This window comes from Uloborus diversus, chromosome 6 (genome assembly GCF_026930045.1).
Source record: "Uloborus diversus isolate 005 chromosome 6, Udiv.v.3.1, whole genome shotgun sequence".
NCBI classification, from domain to species: domain Eukaryota; kingdom Metazoa; phylum Arthropoda; class Arachnida; order Araneae; family Uloboridae; genus Uloborus; species Uloborus diversus.
The window spans coordinates 159,043,415-159,057,687 of record NC_072736.1 but is presented as its reverse complement, the minus strand read 5'-3'; the positions used below and the strand labels follow the sequence as shown (position 1 = coordinate 159,057,687).

Genomic DNA, 14,273 nt, shown 5'->3' with positions numbered 1-14,273 from the left:
AAAAGTTTTTGCATCATTATTTTTCAAACTAAATAAAAAAGTTACTTTTAGAATTTTGTTCCTTGAATATATTGTTGGTCCCCAACTCCTCCCCCATCCAAATCTAAATTAATCGAAGCAGTTATTTCAAATCTTAATTTCATATCTAAACATACAACCTATCACATTTCAGATTGATATTGCACTTTAGAATCTAAAAAATGATGTTTGAGACCTTTTTGAAGCTTTCATCAAGAGTGAATGAAGCATCCAAACAAGAATGATAGCAAATGATGTTAAAGGAAGAGGGGGAAAAACATAAGTCTGTTTTTGTTGAAGATAATGTAAAAATCTTAACATTTCTAATCCAGAGTTACTGAAAGATAAATTTCACCCTGATAGTTTTGCATAACTAATTTGATCAACATAATCACTAAGTAGTAAATTGCGCAATCAGAATTAGTCATACATGTTCAAGAATATCAGTACAAAAGAATCTGCAAACTTGATGACTTTTCCTTGATTGCTTATTTTTATAACTTTTTATCGAAACCTCCGTATCTCGAATTTTTCTTCTGCCTCGTGGAATTTGAGATAGACAGGTTCGACTGCACATTAACAAAAAACATATGAAATACACAACATGCAATTAAATTACCTTTACGGTATGAACAGCTTTTAAGGGGTCACAAACTATTCCCCCTTCTTCTACTTCTCTCCTGTACATCCTCATTTCACCATCTTCAGCAAACAATTGCCAGCCTCCCTCTCCAACGCCCATTTTCGCATACCGTAGTTGCTCTAATGTGATTGTTTCAATCTATTTAAAAATAAATTAAAAAAGAAAACGTATTAGTTTAATGTAATGTCATAAAATGTTTATGAAGTTAATGAATTATAGAGATTAGAAATAAACAGGAGAATTAAGATGAATAGAAATTAAGAATTGGGTTATTTCACTTTAAAGAATAAATAAAATAATAATAAGATATATTAAAGATGATTGGAATGATTGAGAATAGGGTTTCCAATCCCGAAATCCTGCGAGATCCCGCATGATATTTAGCAGGATTAATCCCGCGGGATTTAGAGCAAAATACCACCGTATTTTCAATCCCGCAATTTTTTTGTGATTCAAGCATTTTCCCACTTTTGCCGCTCACAAAACGACTATTTTCACAAGTATCATCTGTTTAAATCACCTTCCTCATACATCTGCAAGAAGATCGAGAAAAACTGTGTCTCATATGATGAACTGTGGATTTACCATCTAAGAACACAATAAAATGTTATTTTTCTGAGAATGAATTGGTATTCTCATTCGAGGTTTCAGCTTTCATACGGACAGCAATTGAGAATTAATAATTATAATTTAAAAATATTTTTGAAAATCATCACTAAAGTTTATAATCCCGAAAATTACGCTTTAGAAAAAATATAGGGAAGTGTATTATTGATTGCAAAACCCGTTGGAGTAGCCTGAATGCAATGTTGGATCATTTCTGCAAGCTTAAGGAATACCATTCAAAACCTTTAACTTACAAAAAGTGAACAATAGTTTTCTCCAAAGAAGAAAGCAATGAAAAACCTGCCATCATTTATACAATATTTGGCACAACTCTAAAAGAGGAGACCGAAACCTGATTGAAACACAGGATAACTCGCATGACAGTGCAGTAAATTAAGCTGCTCAAGCTTTTGAATGTATCTTTTAAGTGAGAGGTAAAATTAGCAAAGCTATCGAAAAACTTTTACTGAGACTGCAACTTGGTGAAACCAAGCAGCCCTCACCCCTTGCTGTAATGAATCGAATGCACTGCCACAATTACAAACACCAATGAAGTCATTTGGGTATTCTCAATGCAAGTTAAATTGTACACAGCAAAACACGTATGCAATAGATTTCGTTTTTGTCCGAAATTTGCTGTTCTTGAACAAAAACCAAGCATAAGAAAAGAAAAATTCCTTCAGGAGGTGATGAAGTTAATGGGGACCTCTTGCTAAATGTCTGCAGTTATTTAATGCCAGTAAAACCAACTGCACTGAAGACACAGCGCGTGTTTTCATCAAGAGGATTGTTTTTTGAGCAACAGAAAACCTTTTCTCATTCCATACGCAGGGCTCCCAACACATTTTAGCCATAGAAAACGGTAAAAGAGGACCATTTTCAATCGAAAAGGGGACTAAAGAGGACCTTGGGAGGACCATTCATAGTTAAGCCCAGGGAAGCATCAAAAGGCAAATTAGCTGCCTGCTGCTAAATCCATGAAGATAATTATAATTCGTTAACTATAATAATAATTTTTAATGATACAATTCCTTACCACCTGTACAACTGAACTTTTTATTCATTAAATAATATTATTTACAAACATTTGGATTGGGAAGGGGGGGGGGGATGACAAGCAAGCATGTAACTAACGATCATACAGAGTAATTTTTTTAATTGAAAAATAAATTTTCTTCCAATTAATAGGTGAAAACTGGCTGATTATATAAATAATCAGCTAAGTGATCGATGAATCAGTGCATCCTCATTAAAACTTTTTAGATACAGTTATTATAGTAAACACCTTAGCACATAGTCATTTACAAAAAATTTCGCGTAACCAGTTTAAGCAGAATTCATTTTGATATAAGGTACTCCCGCCCACCCCCAGTGCTCTTGTTTTTAACAAATATTTCCAACCATAATATGGTAGTTTATATACATATATGAGAGTTTGTGACCAAACACTCAACCCAGGAGATAGTTTCTGGCAATCCTACTGCCTAAGTTCAAAAATATTTGAGGCTTGCAAATCATTTATTAGTATGCTAAGTATCCAAATCATTTCTTCATACGTATGTATTTAGGTGTTCTGACACCAAGGTATTGTAACTGTCTTCAAGTACAGTCGAGCGATTTAATGGAATTGGCAATTTGCCACAAAAAAGTATTGCAAGAAGCGGGATGTTCCATTATACGGGGTAAAAATAAGACGCATTAACAGTGTAGTGCACTGAAATTTTATTATATTAAGTGGAATATTCTTTTATCCCATATTCCAAAAAGCGGGCTGAATTGTATGTATAGTAGTAAGAAAGAAAGTATTTTATTGAAGTCCCCACACCCAAAAATATGCAAATGCTGCTTAAGTGATAAATACACGGAATGAATTTGAGCCTGTTTTACTGAATAACTGAATGTAATCAACAAATGAGCAAGTTCAGATTCATAGAGCTATATTTCTAAATTGAAAATACTCATTTTGAGTATTTTCAATAATAAATAAGGATACAAAGAAATACAAAAGTAATTCAGTTTTTGTTTTTTAAAAATAAAATTAAATAATATAATCTGAGGTAGCACATGTCAAAATAGTTTCCAGTTTCCAAAAGTATGCATTAAAATAATTCCAAAATGCAAAGGGTTTGAAATCTCAACATGAGAATCAAGTTTTCGCGAAGTACTTTCACTGTTGTCATGTTTTCCCAAAAACTAAATTCATTTATTATTTACTAAAATTAAACATGGAATATGCTAGTCTAAGATAGCATATTTGAAAATAACATTCGATTGCCCAAAATATTAAAATATTTACAAGATGCAAAAAGATTGAAATCTCAAACACAATGAGCAATTTTTCACGAAGTCCGAGTAAATGTAATGTTGCCATGGTTTCAAAAATAAGAAAGTTTATTATCTATTAAAGTTAAACATAAAATAAGCTAATCTAAGGTGGCATATGTAAAAATAACTTCCAATTGCCAAAAATATCAAAATATTAACAAGATGCAGAAAGATTGAAATCTCAAACACGGCAAGCAATTTCGGCCCTGGAGAAATATCGGTAGCAACCTGCTCCGATTCGGCGCCATAACTCCTCCCTCAAACCTCTTCATTTGCTAGATTTCCATGCTTCAGCAGTTGAAGGAGGAGTAATGACGTCAATCTGAAGCGAAATAATACCGGAAAGAGGTTCAAAAGAAAAAAGGCGCCCGCCCACGTGTTTGGGCTTCACGGACATCAGCACACAGCAGCTTTTAATCTAATGAAAAATTTAAAAATCTGATTTTTAAGAAAAACAATATAAAAGCGGACTAATTGGACCAAAATGTTAAAAAGCAGTCTAAAGTGGACTTAACCCTAAAAAACGGACTTTGGCGGGAAAAGCGGACCATTTGGGAGCCCTGCATACGAACAATGCTTTGTTAAGACACATTAGACTTTTTTGAGGCTTCCTCTTGCGTATACAACAATAATTGCTAGTTAGGATCTGACTTTGTAGTGCTCTGTAATGCGGAAAAACTACTAATTCAAGTAACAAAAACAGTTCTTAAAAAGCACAACTTTTTCTATTTGACATCAAAATTAAATTTTAAGAAAAATAAAGTCAATCCCGAAATCCCGCAGGACTGAATTCGGAGCGGGATTGGAAACCCTAATTGAGACGGTATTAAAATAAATAAGCAAGGTCTGGGAGGGAAAAAAATGGAAGAAATGCAAAAATAGAAATGCATTATTAAAACTTTCATAGATTTATTTTAACTAGCGCAAAACTTTTCATCAATAATGTGTCGTATTGGAGCCTTCAATTTTATTTTAAAACAGCAAATTTTCCTAACAAAGCTTTAGGGAAAAAAATGCTTTCAACTGTTATATTTATTTTTTAATTTGTTGCTGTTCTAGGAATTTTTCAGAAGAGAATAAGTTCTTTCAGTTGAAGAAATTTTAAGTAAATATCAAAATTATTTTCATGTAACAACAAGCTTAAGATGAACTTAATTGAAAATTGAACTTGAAATAAATGTATAAAATATATAAAATAAAAAAAACAACTTAACACCTCAAGGACTGAAATACGAACATCCTGGCAAGTGCTACTTACATTAGTTAGCATTTTTTATGTGATAATATGATGCAATATGTTGAAGAAAAAAAACTTTACTTCAAAATATAAGTTTTTCATCTTTAAATTGAAAGTACTGTTAGTCCCGCTTAATCGAGTAACGGATAAACGACTACCCCGCTTATACGAATAAAACCTCCCAGAACCGAATATTTCCCCATATACACAATGTTACAGATCCCCGGTTAATCGCATAATATTTATCAGCTTTCGCAAATTAAAAATAAATTAAGTAAGAATTATTACTGATGTAAAAATATAAAGCAGGAGAGAAAAACAACATTCATATTCCATCAAAACGTTTCACTATTCTATACAGTTTCTTGTCTTTGCCATTACAAGAAAAAAAATAGATAGCACAGTCGATAACTGAATTAAATAACACAATGAAATACACACATATTTCAGATGATAATAAATCAATAAACATTTTGAAAAAACACAGCAGACTAGAAGGGGGAAAAAAAGGGAGTTAGAAATAAATTCCCAAAAGACCTACAGCAAGCAACTCACTGTTATGAAATTTTTTCAAAAAACAACGTACTGATAAAAGGCGCCAAAACAAAGATTTCATAACTCTAGTTGTAAGTTATTTTTTATAATTTTCATACCTACTTGTAATACATATACTAATTATTAAACTATTGCTGTTTACTTAGCTTATTTCAAAAACATTTTACAAATAACATTTATTAACTCCTTTATATAGCTATCGATTTACTATTAAGACAAATCAATTACATTTTAAGACAATTGTTGTTAATTTAGAAAGGTAAGGAAAATTTCCCCACTTAATCGAATAATTCTTGGAACCGTCAATCTTCGATTAACCGGGGCCGACAATATGTTTTATTAGGTAAGAAGTGCATGGAAATTTTTTTTTAACAATGCTGCCACAAAAAAAAAAAAAAAAAAAAGAGAGAGAGGCAAATAAATCAGAAATACGATGAAAACTTGTACAGTATATGCCATCATTGTTACTAAAAACCTACTTGTGGCCAAAGTGGATGATGAATGGCAGATGATGGCGACGTAGAGTGGGAATCATCTTTACTATAGCTCCTACTCAACTTCTACAAAAGAAAAAAAAGTAATATTTAACAAATCTGAGAATTAATAATTTTATTTTTAGCAACTATAAATTAAGAAATACTTTTGATATTAAGACAGCTTTTTAACGATTAATGGCTTAAGGCTATAACATATCCTTTTATCTGTAAAATAATAGCACTTTTCCTAACTATGTTTTGAAGAATGAAATGATTTGCAGTATGCCAGGGTGGCGACAGGAACTGTGAAAAAAAGTTCCCTGACTTTTCCCTGATTTCCCTGATTAAGTTCACCAAATTTCCCTGATTTACGTTACCAATGATAATGTTTTTCTTTCTTTGCTCCACTTGAAATCCATTGTATGTTTGTATAAAATGCAGTATTTTAAACATTTTAAGTTGTGTAAAGTTGATGAACTAAAGATATATTTTAAAAAGATGCTACTTTTTTAATAAAATGGTTTTAAAAAAAAGCCAAGACAATTTTTTTGGGGGGAGGGGGGGGGGACCTACAAAACAGTATATTAAATTTTTATACATGGACAGATTATAGAAAATTTGAAAAAAAAAAAAAACTTTACTTCCAGAAACCACTTAGCATAAGAATTTTAAGAAACTATTAAAATTACTCTTAAAAACATACGTGTATTTATGATAGAACTAAAGAGTAATTGAAATTATTTTGAACTAAATTTTCAAACAGTATAATAATTGTTGCAAGAATAACAAGTAATAGTGAAAGAATAGAAGTAATATAGTTATTCTTATATAACTAACTGACATATTTATGCAAAACAGATTAAACCATTTGACATGCATTCATAGGGAGCTTTTCTCTAATCAAGATCATAGGTTTTAATGAATGAATACAGCATTTTAACAATAAAAAAGTAAAGATATTTACTTAAGTACACAAGTTAACTCTATTTCAAATGATTTCAGTATGTAACGAAAAAAAAAATCTTAGATTGCCTTTGTAACAAACTTTGAAATGCAAGGAAAAAAAAGCAAAAAAAAAAAAAAAAAAGTAATTAGTTAATTTCAAAATATATAAAAGAAGAATACAACTTGGTTATAAAATTAAAGAATTACTTAAGTCTGAAGAAAGGAAAGCCTTTATAATCTGCGGTGACAGTGCGGCGGCAAAAAACAAAGTTTTTTTTTATTGAAAGTTCAATTTTAGCAATTAAATTAAAAACGTGAAGAAGTAATAACTTTTAAGCTTTTATAGTATTAATTCAAAAACCAAAGATTTCTTCTTGAAATCGGGATTACAGTACTTAATTACTTCGAGACAATGGAATAAAGGCAAAGGAGCTAAGGCATTAATGAAGGCTTCCTCTTTGCCTGTATCGTTGTTTATTTTACGTAGCATTGAAAGCGTAAAAGGAAATTTCAAGCTAGGTAAAATAAACAACCAAAGATGCACAAATATGCGGCAGTGTAAAATCGCACCTCATTAATTTTACTTTTTTTTAGAACAGATAATTGGCAGAAAATGTGTAGGGAATTAGAGTACTTAATTTTGTAAAGTAAAAAAAAAAAAATTTCTTCATAAAATCAATTTTCCCTGCTTTTTTGTTATTTTTTCAAAATTCTCTGATATTTCCCTGATTTTTCCCTGATTAATAAAGTTCCCTGACTTTTCCCTGATCTGTCGCCATCCTGTATGCCCCAAGTGGGATATTAGTCTAAACCAAAGTTTCTTAAAGTGTTTTTCGTGGAACTCAGGGTTTCATAGAGTTATCTCAAGGGTTTTGCGAGACTTGTATTTTTTTAAATTTAGATTTGTCACTGAAAAATTAATAAAAATAAGGTTTGAGTGCAGCTTTTTATTAGTGTTTTTCGAATGAACAACAGATTATTGACAATATATGACAAACCAACTATGTGAGTATAAGAATATGAACTTTTGTTGAAACAACTTTTGATTCATCTTTCCAACAAAAATTAAGTTAATGTCACTAATGCAATTCTGATGCAGTCACCAGACCTGGCTTGTCACCTAATGTGTCAACGAAATATAAATACTGCAGCAGACTAGCTCAACGTGACATTACAATTCCACTTTCACCCATATAGCCCTACGTGAAGAATACCTGCAAATGTAAAAAATCAGCCAGCTCATTAAATTTTTGTTTGAAACTAGCTACTGAAAGATTTTTTTTTAAATTTTATGTTAACATTGTAGATATGATTATAAGACAAATATTATTTGAAATATTTCTTTATTTTTGTAAATAAATCATTTTTATAATGTTGTACTCAAACTATACAAGTTCTTCCCATACACATATATCCCATATACATGTATATACATATAATTAAAAAAAAAAAAAACATGTTGTTCTGCACGCTTTAACAGCTCATATATTCAGTTAAAAATAGTAATTTAAAAAGGTAATGAAAAAACTTTTTGTTTAAGAAATCACAAACATATGTATGATTTCTTAAGCAACAAAAATTTGTTCATTGCTCCTTTAAAGTATAACTTTTAATGAAACATATGAGCTGCCAAATGCAAGACCAAATGCTTGTTGTTCTGTGAAATGGCTTTACTATTGAAGAAAAAATTAGAGGTTCCATGAGAAAAGGGGACATTGAAAAGTGTTCCTCCTATTAAAGAAATAAAGAAACACCGCTCTGCGCCACTCAGTACTGAACCTAGTATTTTTAAGTGGGAGAAGAGTTTGGAGTTAGAAACTCTTACTGTGTATAAGATCACTAAAATGTAAATAAAAAGATGAACATTTCGACAATTAATTAAAAAATAGATCAAGTTGAAACCCTAGTAACAAATGTAATGTACAAATAATCCACATTAGACAAAAGCTGAAAGAATTTCTTTGATCAAAAGTTGTCTATGATGTTTTCAAAAACTTGTTAATGCTCAAAAAATATGAAGTATACAGATGAAAAGAAGAGAGGAAGACTCATAAAGTTCTTATACTTATTATAAGACTTCCCCTCATTTTTTTATCTGTACTTCATGTTTAACAAGAATATCTAACACTAGGGATGACTGTGGGTTCATAAAAAAATGTCTGAACATTTTACATTATTTCGAGCAGGGCCGTAACCAGACTTTTGTTCCGGAAGGGTGTTTACCAAACACATTCTTTGAAACATTTATATGGTCTATCAAATTTAATTTCATGTGTATTCTCTATTGATTTTTGTTACAATATATTATCTAAATGGAGGGAGGGGATGTTCTTACAAAACGCCACATTGTTACATAATAAATGAATTTCTCAATAACTACTATAAACACACAATGAGTTTGTACAATTTTTCAGTCATACTAATTTCATTTCACAAATAAAATTGAAAGAATAAAAATAATAACAATATTATTTTTGTCACAAAAAAAAATAAATAAATAAATAAAAATAAATAAATAAATAAAATAAATAAATAAGGGAAAGCATTTCTTTGGATGAAACATTTCGGAGGGGGTTTGAACCCTATGAGCCCCCCCCCTGCATACAGCCCTGATTTCGAGTAACATATTACCAGAATTGTATTAAGTTGAGGGGGAGGGGGAGAGCTGCTGACTACTTGAATAGCTTTGAATCAACTAGTTACCTTTTCTTCCTCTTGTTGTTCACTTCTGTCTAAAGCTGCATCAACTGCATCAAAAAATTCATCTTCGTTTATGATAGAGTGTGGTCCTTCCTGAAAATATTATTGATAGTTAAATTTAGAAGATAAGCTAAGTAAAAAAAAAAAAAGCTTAAAAATGCCTTAGTAAAAACATTGAAAATTTCAATGCTTAAGGCACTTAGGAATGATAAAAATGGCATAACTCGAAGCTTATAACTCGAATATTCCTTTATTTCGAAGGTTTGATTCAGCCCCAAACTCTTGAGACTGTTGTTGGAACTTCCCAAAAATCAAACGGTTTAGTCGGTCCCTTGGGACTTTCGAGTTATTGAGAGTTGACTGTATAAACAAAATTTTCATGTTGATGATTTAAATAGGCTACATTTGTTGCAAACCTAACCTGGCATCACTGTGAAAGCAGCCCAGATCCTAATCATAGCGTTACAATACTGCCAGGCTAGGTTTGCCCCGAAAATCGACTGCCCTTTCTCTGTATACAGGGATTCTAAATAAATCAACTATAGGAATTTAAAAATTTGAGTTCCTATTTTAAATATTAATTTTAAAACTTTGCCAAAAATGGCTTTTTGTTCTTTTCAGCTTACGTTAATGCCAGAAAACTATCTTAAAAATGGAGAAAATATTAAGCACAGAATTATTAACTTTTAATTATTTCTGAATGAAATTTTCAATAACAACTCATGCAGTCCTTTTAAGCTAAAATTCAAATTAGATACTTTTGAAGCATAACATATCAACATATTCTTGAATTACTAAAATAGAAGAACATCATGCTTCTCAGTTTTAAGAACAACATTAGTTAAAACTAATTACCAGCTCTTGATTAACAAAATCAGGCTGTTTTGACAAGAATATTGCCAAATGTTTCACTGTGTTAGTTCAAAAAAAAGTCAAATTAAAAAAAGGAAAGGTAGAATCAAATACTGAAAAAATGGCTTATTTCCTGCTTTTAATAAGTACATTAAAAATGATACTAAAGACATTAAAGAAATTGAGTATTTTTTACAACTTATGTTAAATAAACAATTTTGTAAAAAGTTCATTACTGTAATTTAAAAAGTTTTGGACAAAAAAAAAGTCTTAAAAATGTTTTTAAATTTATCAACTTGGGAAGAGAGAAAATGAGTTATTTTTATTTAGTAAAAAAAAAAACAGAAATTTTAAGTTTATAAAATTTTGTACAATGTTTCAACCTTAATTTTTGAGACAGAAACTAACCTATACAAAACTTTTCATTACACTAATGCACAGCAACATAAATGCACATAATTGTCATGCTGTTACTTATTTTCTTGAAATAAAGTTATAAAATGAATAATCTGTAGTTGAGGACAGCTGCCTAACCTGGCAGCACCGCAATGCTGTAATTAGGATCTGCGTAGCCTTCACAATGCTGCCAGTTTAGGTTTGCCCCAATTATAGAAAACCAGACATAGAAAACAACTTAGAAAAAAAAAAGGCTTTGAAAACTTTTAATTTTGAAACAAACTTGAGTTTTTATGAAAATTAAACAGCAATAGTGAAAGAAATGCAACACATCAACTAAAAAATGACACAAAAAATAAGTGAAAACATTTTAAAAACCGGAGCTAATTCAAGGCTGTTTAAAATGTGCTTACTAGATTATAATTTTCATGAAGTAGGGAAATTTATGATATTTATTTTATTGAAAAAGAAACTATAAATAAAAAAGGTTCACCTTACTTACTTCAGTCATAACAAGTGATTACCATCAATCATTTAAAAAACAGCCACTAACCTTATTAAGATGGTAATTAAATAATTACATCATTATTTAAATGTTGATGAATCCATTACTTATTCTTTTAAAGAAGTTCAACAGATGTGGAAAAATCATTGATATTAAATGCACTGTCTACAAAAATCAAAGTGATTTTTGAAGACAGAAGTCGCTCTAAAACAAATTCTGATCCCTAATCCTGCTTCAATGAATTAACTTCTCTAACTGCAACGGCAATGTCATTATTTCAAGGAAAAAAACAAACACCAACAGACATTAATTGAGGAACTCAGATTTTGAAAATAGAGGAAATAGTTACAAAAGAAGGATCTCAAAAAAGAGCATATTGCTGTTTTATTTCATTTTATTAAACTTGATTAGTTTGAAGTGTAGCAGTAGATAGACATGCCACCATTAATTTTTAAGAAATCAAGGTTTTAATCTTTAATACAGAAAAAGCAATATTAAAGCAATCAATAATTTGAAATTAAGTAACTAAATAAATAAATAATGCTAGGAATTTCTGATAAAAGATACGAATGGATAGGAACAGAAAAAATATGGAAACAGAAGAATAAATATAACATTACACTAAAAATTTAAACATCAGGTTTATGAATTTTTAACTTTATGTGGAGAACATAACGAATGATTTAATTATTTTTTTTTAATGCTAAACAACATATTCAAAATGTGTAAACATGTTTTACCAATGTAAACTATATTAACAAATAATAAATTTCATGCATTTTTTTTTTTTAATTTTAAATAGTGATTGCAACCATATCACTTTAGTTCTCCCAATGATTTTACATTAAAATATAAATACAAAATTTTTGACATCTTAGAGAGAAAAAAAACCATGATTTTAATTTTATTACTAACTACAACTTTATTTTTGTAGTACCTATGTAGGATCTTCTTCAGTGAAATTTTAAAACAAACAGCTGACTCAATTCATTAGATGTAATTAATTCATTTGGACTATCTGAAGGTTTTCAAATAAAATTAGCATTTAGTGAAATACCCAAATGACAAAATAGTAAGTAATGTTTGTTTCATTCCTTATAAACAAGAATTAATATTGTCTAATGCAAGTGATGGTGCTAATTATTTCAAATTTAGTTTAATTGGTTGTTCTTAGAGTCATTTTTTAAAAAGTAATAGTGTTTCAGTGCATATTTAAATTTTCTGGATGGGATTACTGGTACAATATGTATTTATAACACAAAAACATGCATGATGAGTAATGCAAAGGTTATCTATAATCAATGAATTTTTATACAAAAGCTAAGTTTCAAATTAATGATAGTCAGCAGCAGTGCTGACATTTTAATTTTAGCAACATAAAAATAGTAGCATAATATTACTTTTCAACCTATCCCTACTAAACATGGTTAAAAAATTGAATGTCAAAATTAAAAGATTTGAATTATTTTTTTACAATCTGAATTGCCAGTAGTTGAATTTTTCAACCCCTACTTTTTCAATTTGTAAGACAATCGTTCAGAAAGACATCACATGTTGACAAACATTTTTAATCTTTGCAATGCTGTATTAGAAAATATAGGATTGTTATTGTTTAAATTAAATTATTTCATAAATAATGCACTTACTTCATAATCTGGTCCACCAAGTACTATAGGTCGCATGGATCTAGCTTCGGATAGTGCTTGCTTATAAGCTTCTTCAATCTTTTTTCTTTTATCTATTTCCTACGGGGAAAATCAATATTTTAAACAACAGTAATTTAGACTCAGTTTAGTTCTCTATAGAGTACATATTAAGCGTTTCAATAAAATTTTAATAAATATTTGCAAAAAAGAAAGACATTAAAAAAAACCCTCATAAAATATGTTACGAAAGGAGGTAAATTATTTTCCAAAAGTGTTGGCAAGCTTAATTTGCATTAGTTTTTTCTCATTTGTTCTTTCCTTCTTGCAACAAGATCGCATCAGCAGAATATGCAAATTACCGGTAGCATTTAAGCTACCGGCACTTTGCCTCATTCTCTTCCCTTTTAATTTCAACCCAAGTCAGACTTGGTTGTCTTTTTCGGCAGCTCAGTTGAGTCTGTCCATTTTTGCCGATAGCTTCGGCTTACTGCTCTTGACATGAACATCATAGTTCAATATGTTTAACGTTTCATACTTTGACTTAGAATGTTAGCTTCAGAAGTCATTTAAAGTATAATGAGCTACTTAATATTGTCAATATTTCGTTTAACATGTCATTGTATATATCAAAGCCATAATAAACAAGTTACTTTTTAACTTTGGCTCTTCTTGATGTTGCACAAGATAAATATGTTTTTTCAAGAAGTATCATACGTCATGGTTGAGCTTCCACTAAAAGTTAGTAAGATGAGCACTTTTAAAAGCTCACAGTTTAACAAAATAGCTTTTAAGAGCATGCAAAAGGGAGTGTAATAAAAACCGCACAAGATATTCTGATAAAAATAATGTTAAAAATTCATATTAAATCAAGTTTTAAAAGTTTTTTAATAAAATAATCTAAAACCAAGTTCTTAAGAAAACATTTTTGTACCTCAAATGCAACAAAGACAACTTTTAGCGCAACATCGGAAAAGTTAAATGCATTTTGCAACAGTTAACACTCGATACTTTTAAACTCTTTAGGATCACGAAAAAGTTCGTAAAACTTGAGTTAATAAAACCAAAAAGCATCAAAAATTTGGTGGTACTTATGGTATGCATATATTTATGGTAAGGTATATCGCAAATAAAGATTTTGAGTTGAATAAATTGAATGCATATTATGACATAATTAGTGCATACAATTAATTAATACTGTTTTACTCATTCCTTATTTCAGTGTTGCACAGTTTTTAGTTTTAAGAATTCTGTTGTAGTAATTTTTCATTTTAGTTTTCTTAAATGCCATATTTTGAAGGGTACATAGTTTTATTTTTTCAACACTAATAGTCAATACTTTCATTTTTGTTTTGTGACATGTGTAAAGTAA

General features: G+C 29.9%; 1 protein-coding gene across 1 annotated transcript in view; it reads right to left on the bottom strand.

The window, feature by feature from the left end:
• Positions 1–14,273, bottom strand: part of LOC129225293 (ceramide transfer protein-like) — a 54,947-nt gene that overhangs the window by 15,607 nt on the left and 25,067 nt on the right. The window contains exons 6-9 of the mRNA XM_054859881.1: positions 12,905–13,003; positions 9,509–9,598; positions 5,864–5,944; positions 638–799 (exon numbers count right to left, since the gene is read on the bottom strand). Of these exons, the coding sequence (XP_054715856.1) occupies positions 638–799; positions 5,864–5,944; positions 9,509–9,598; positions 12,905–13,003 (432 nt within the window). The remainder of the gene's footprint in view (positions 1–637; positions 800–5,863; positions 5,945–9,508; positions 9,599–12,904; positions 13,004–14,273) is intronic.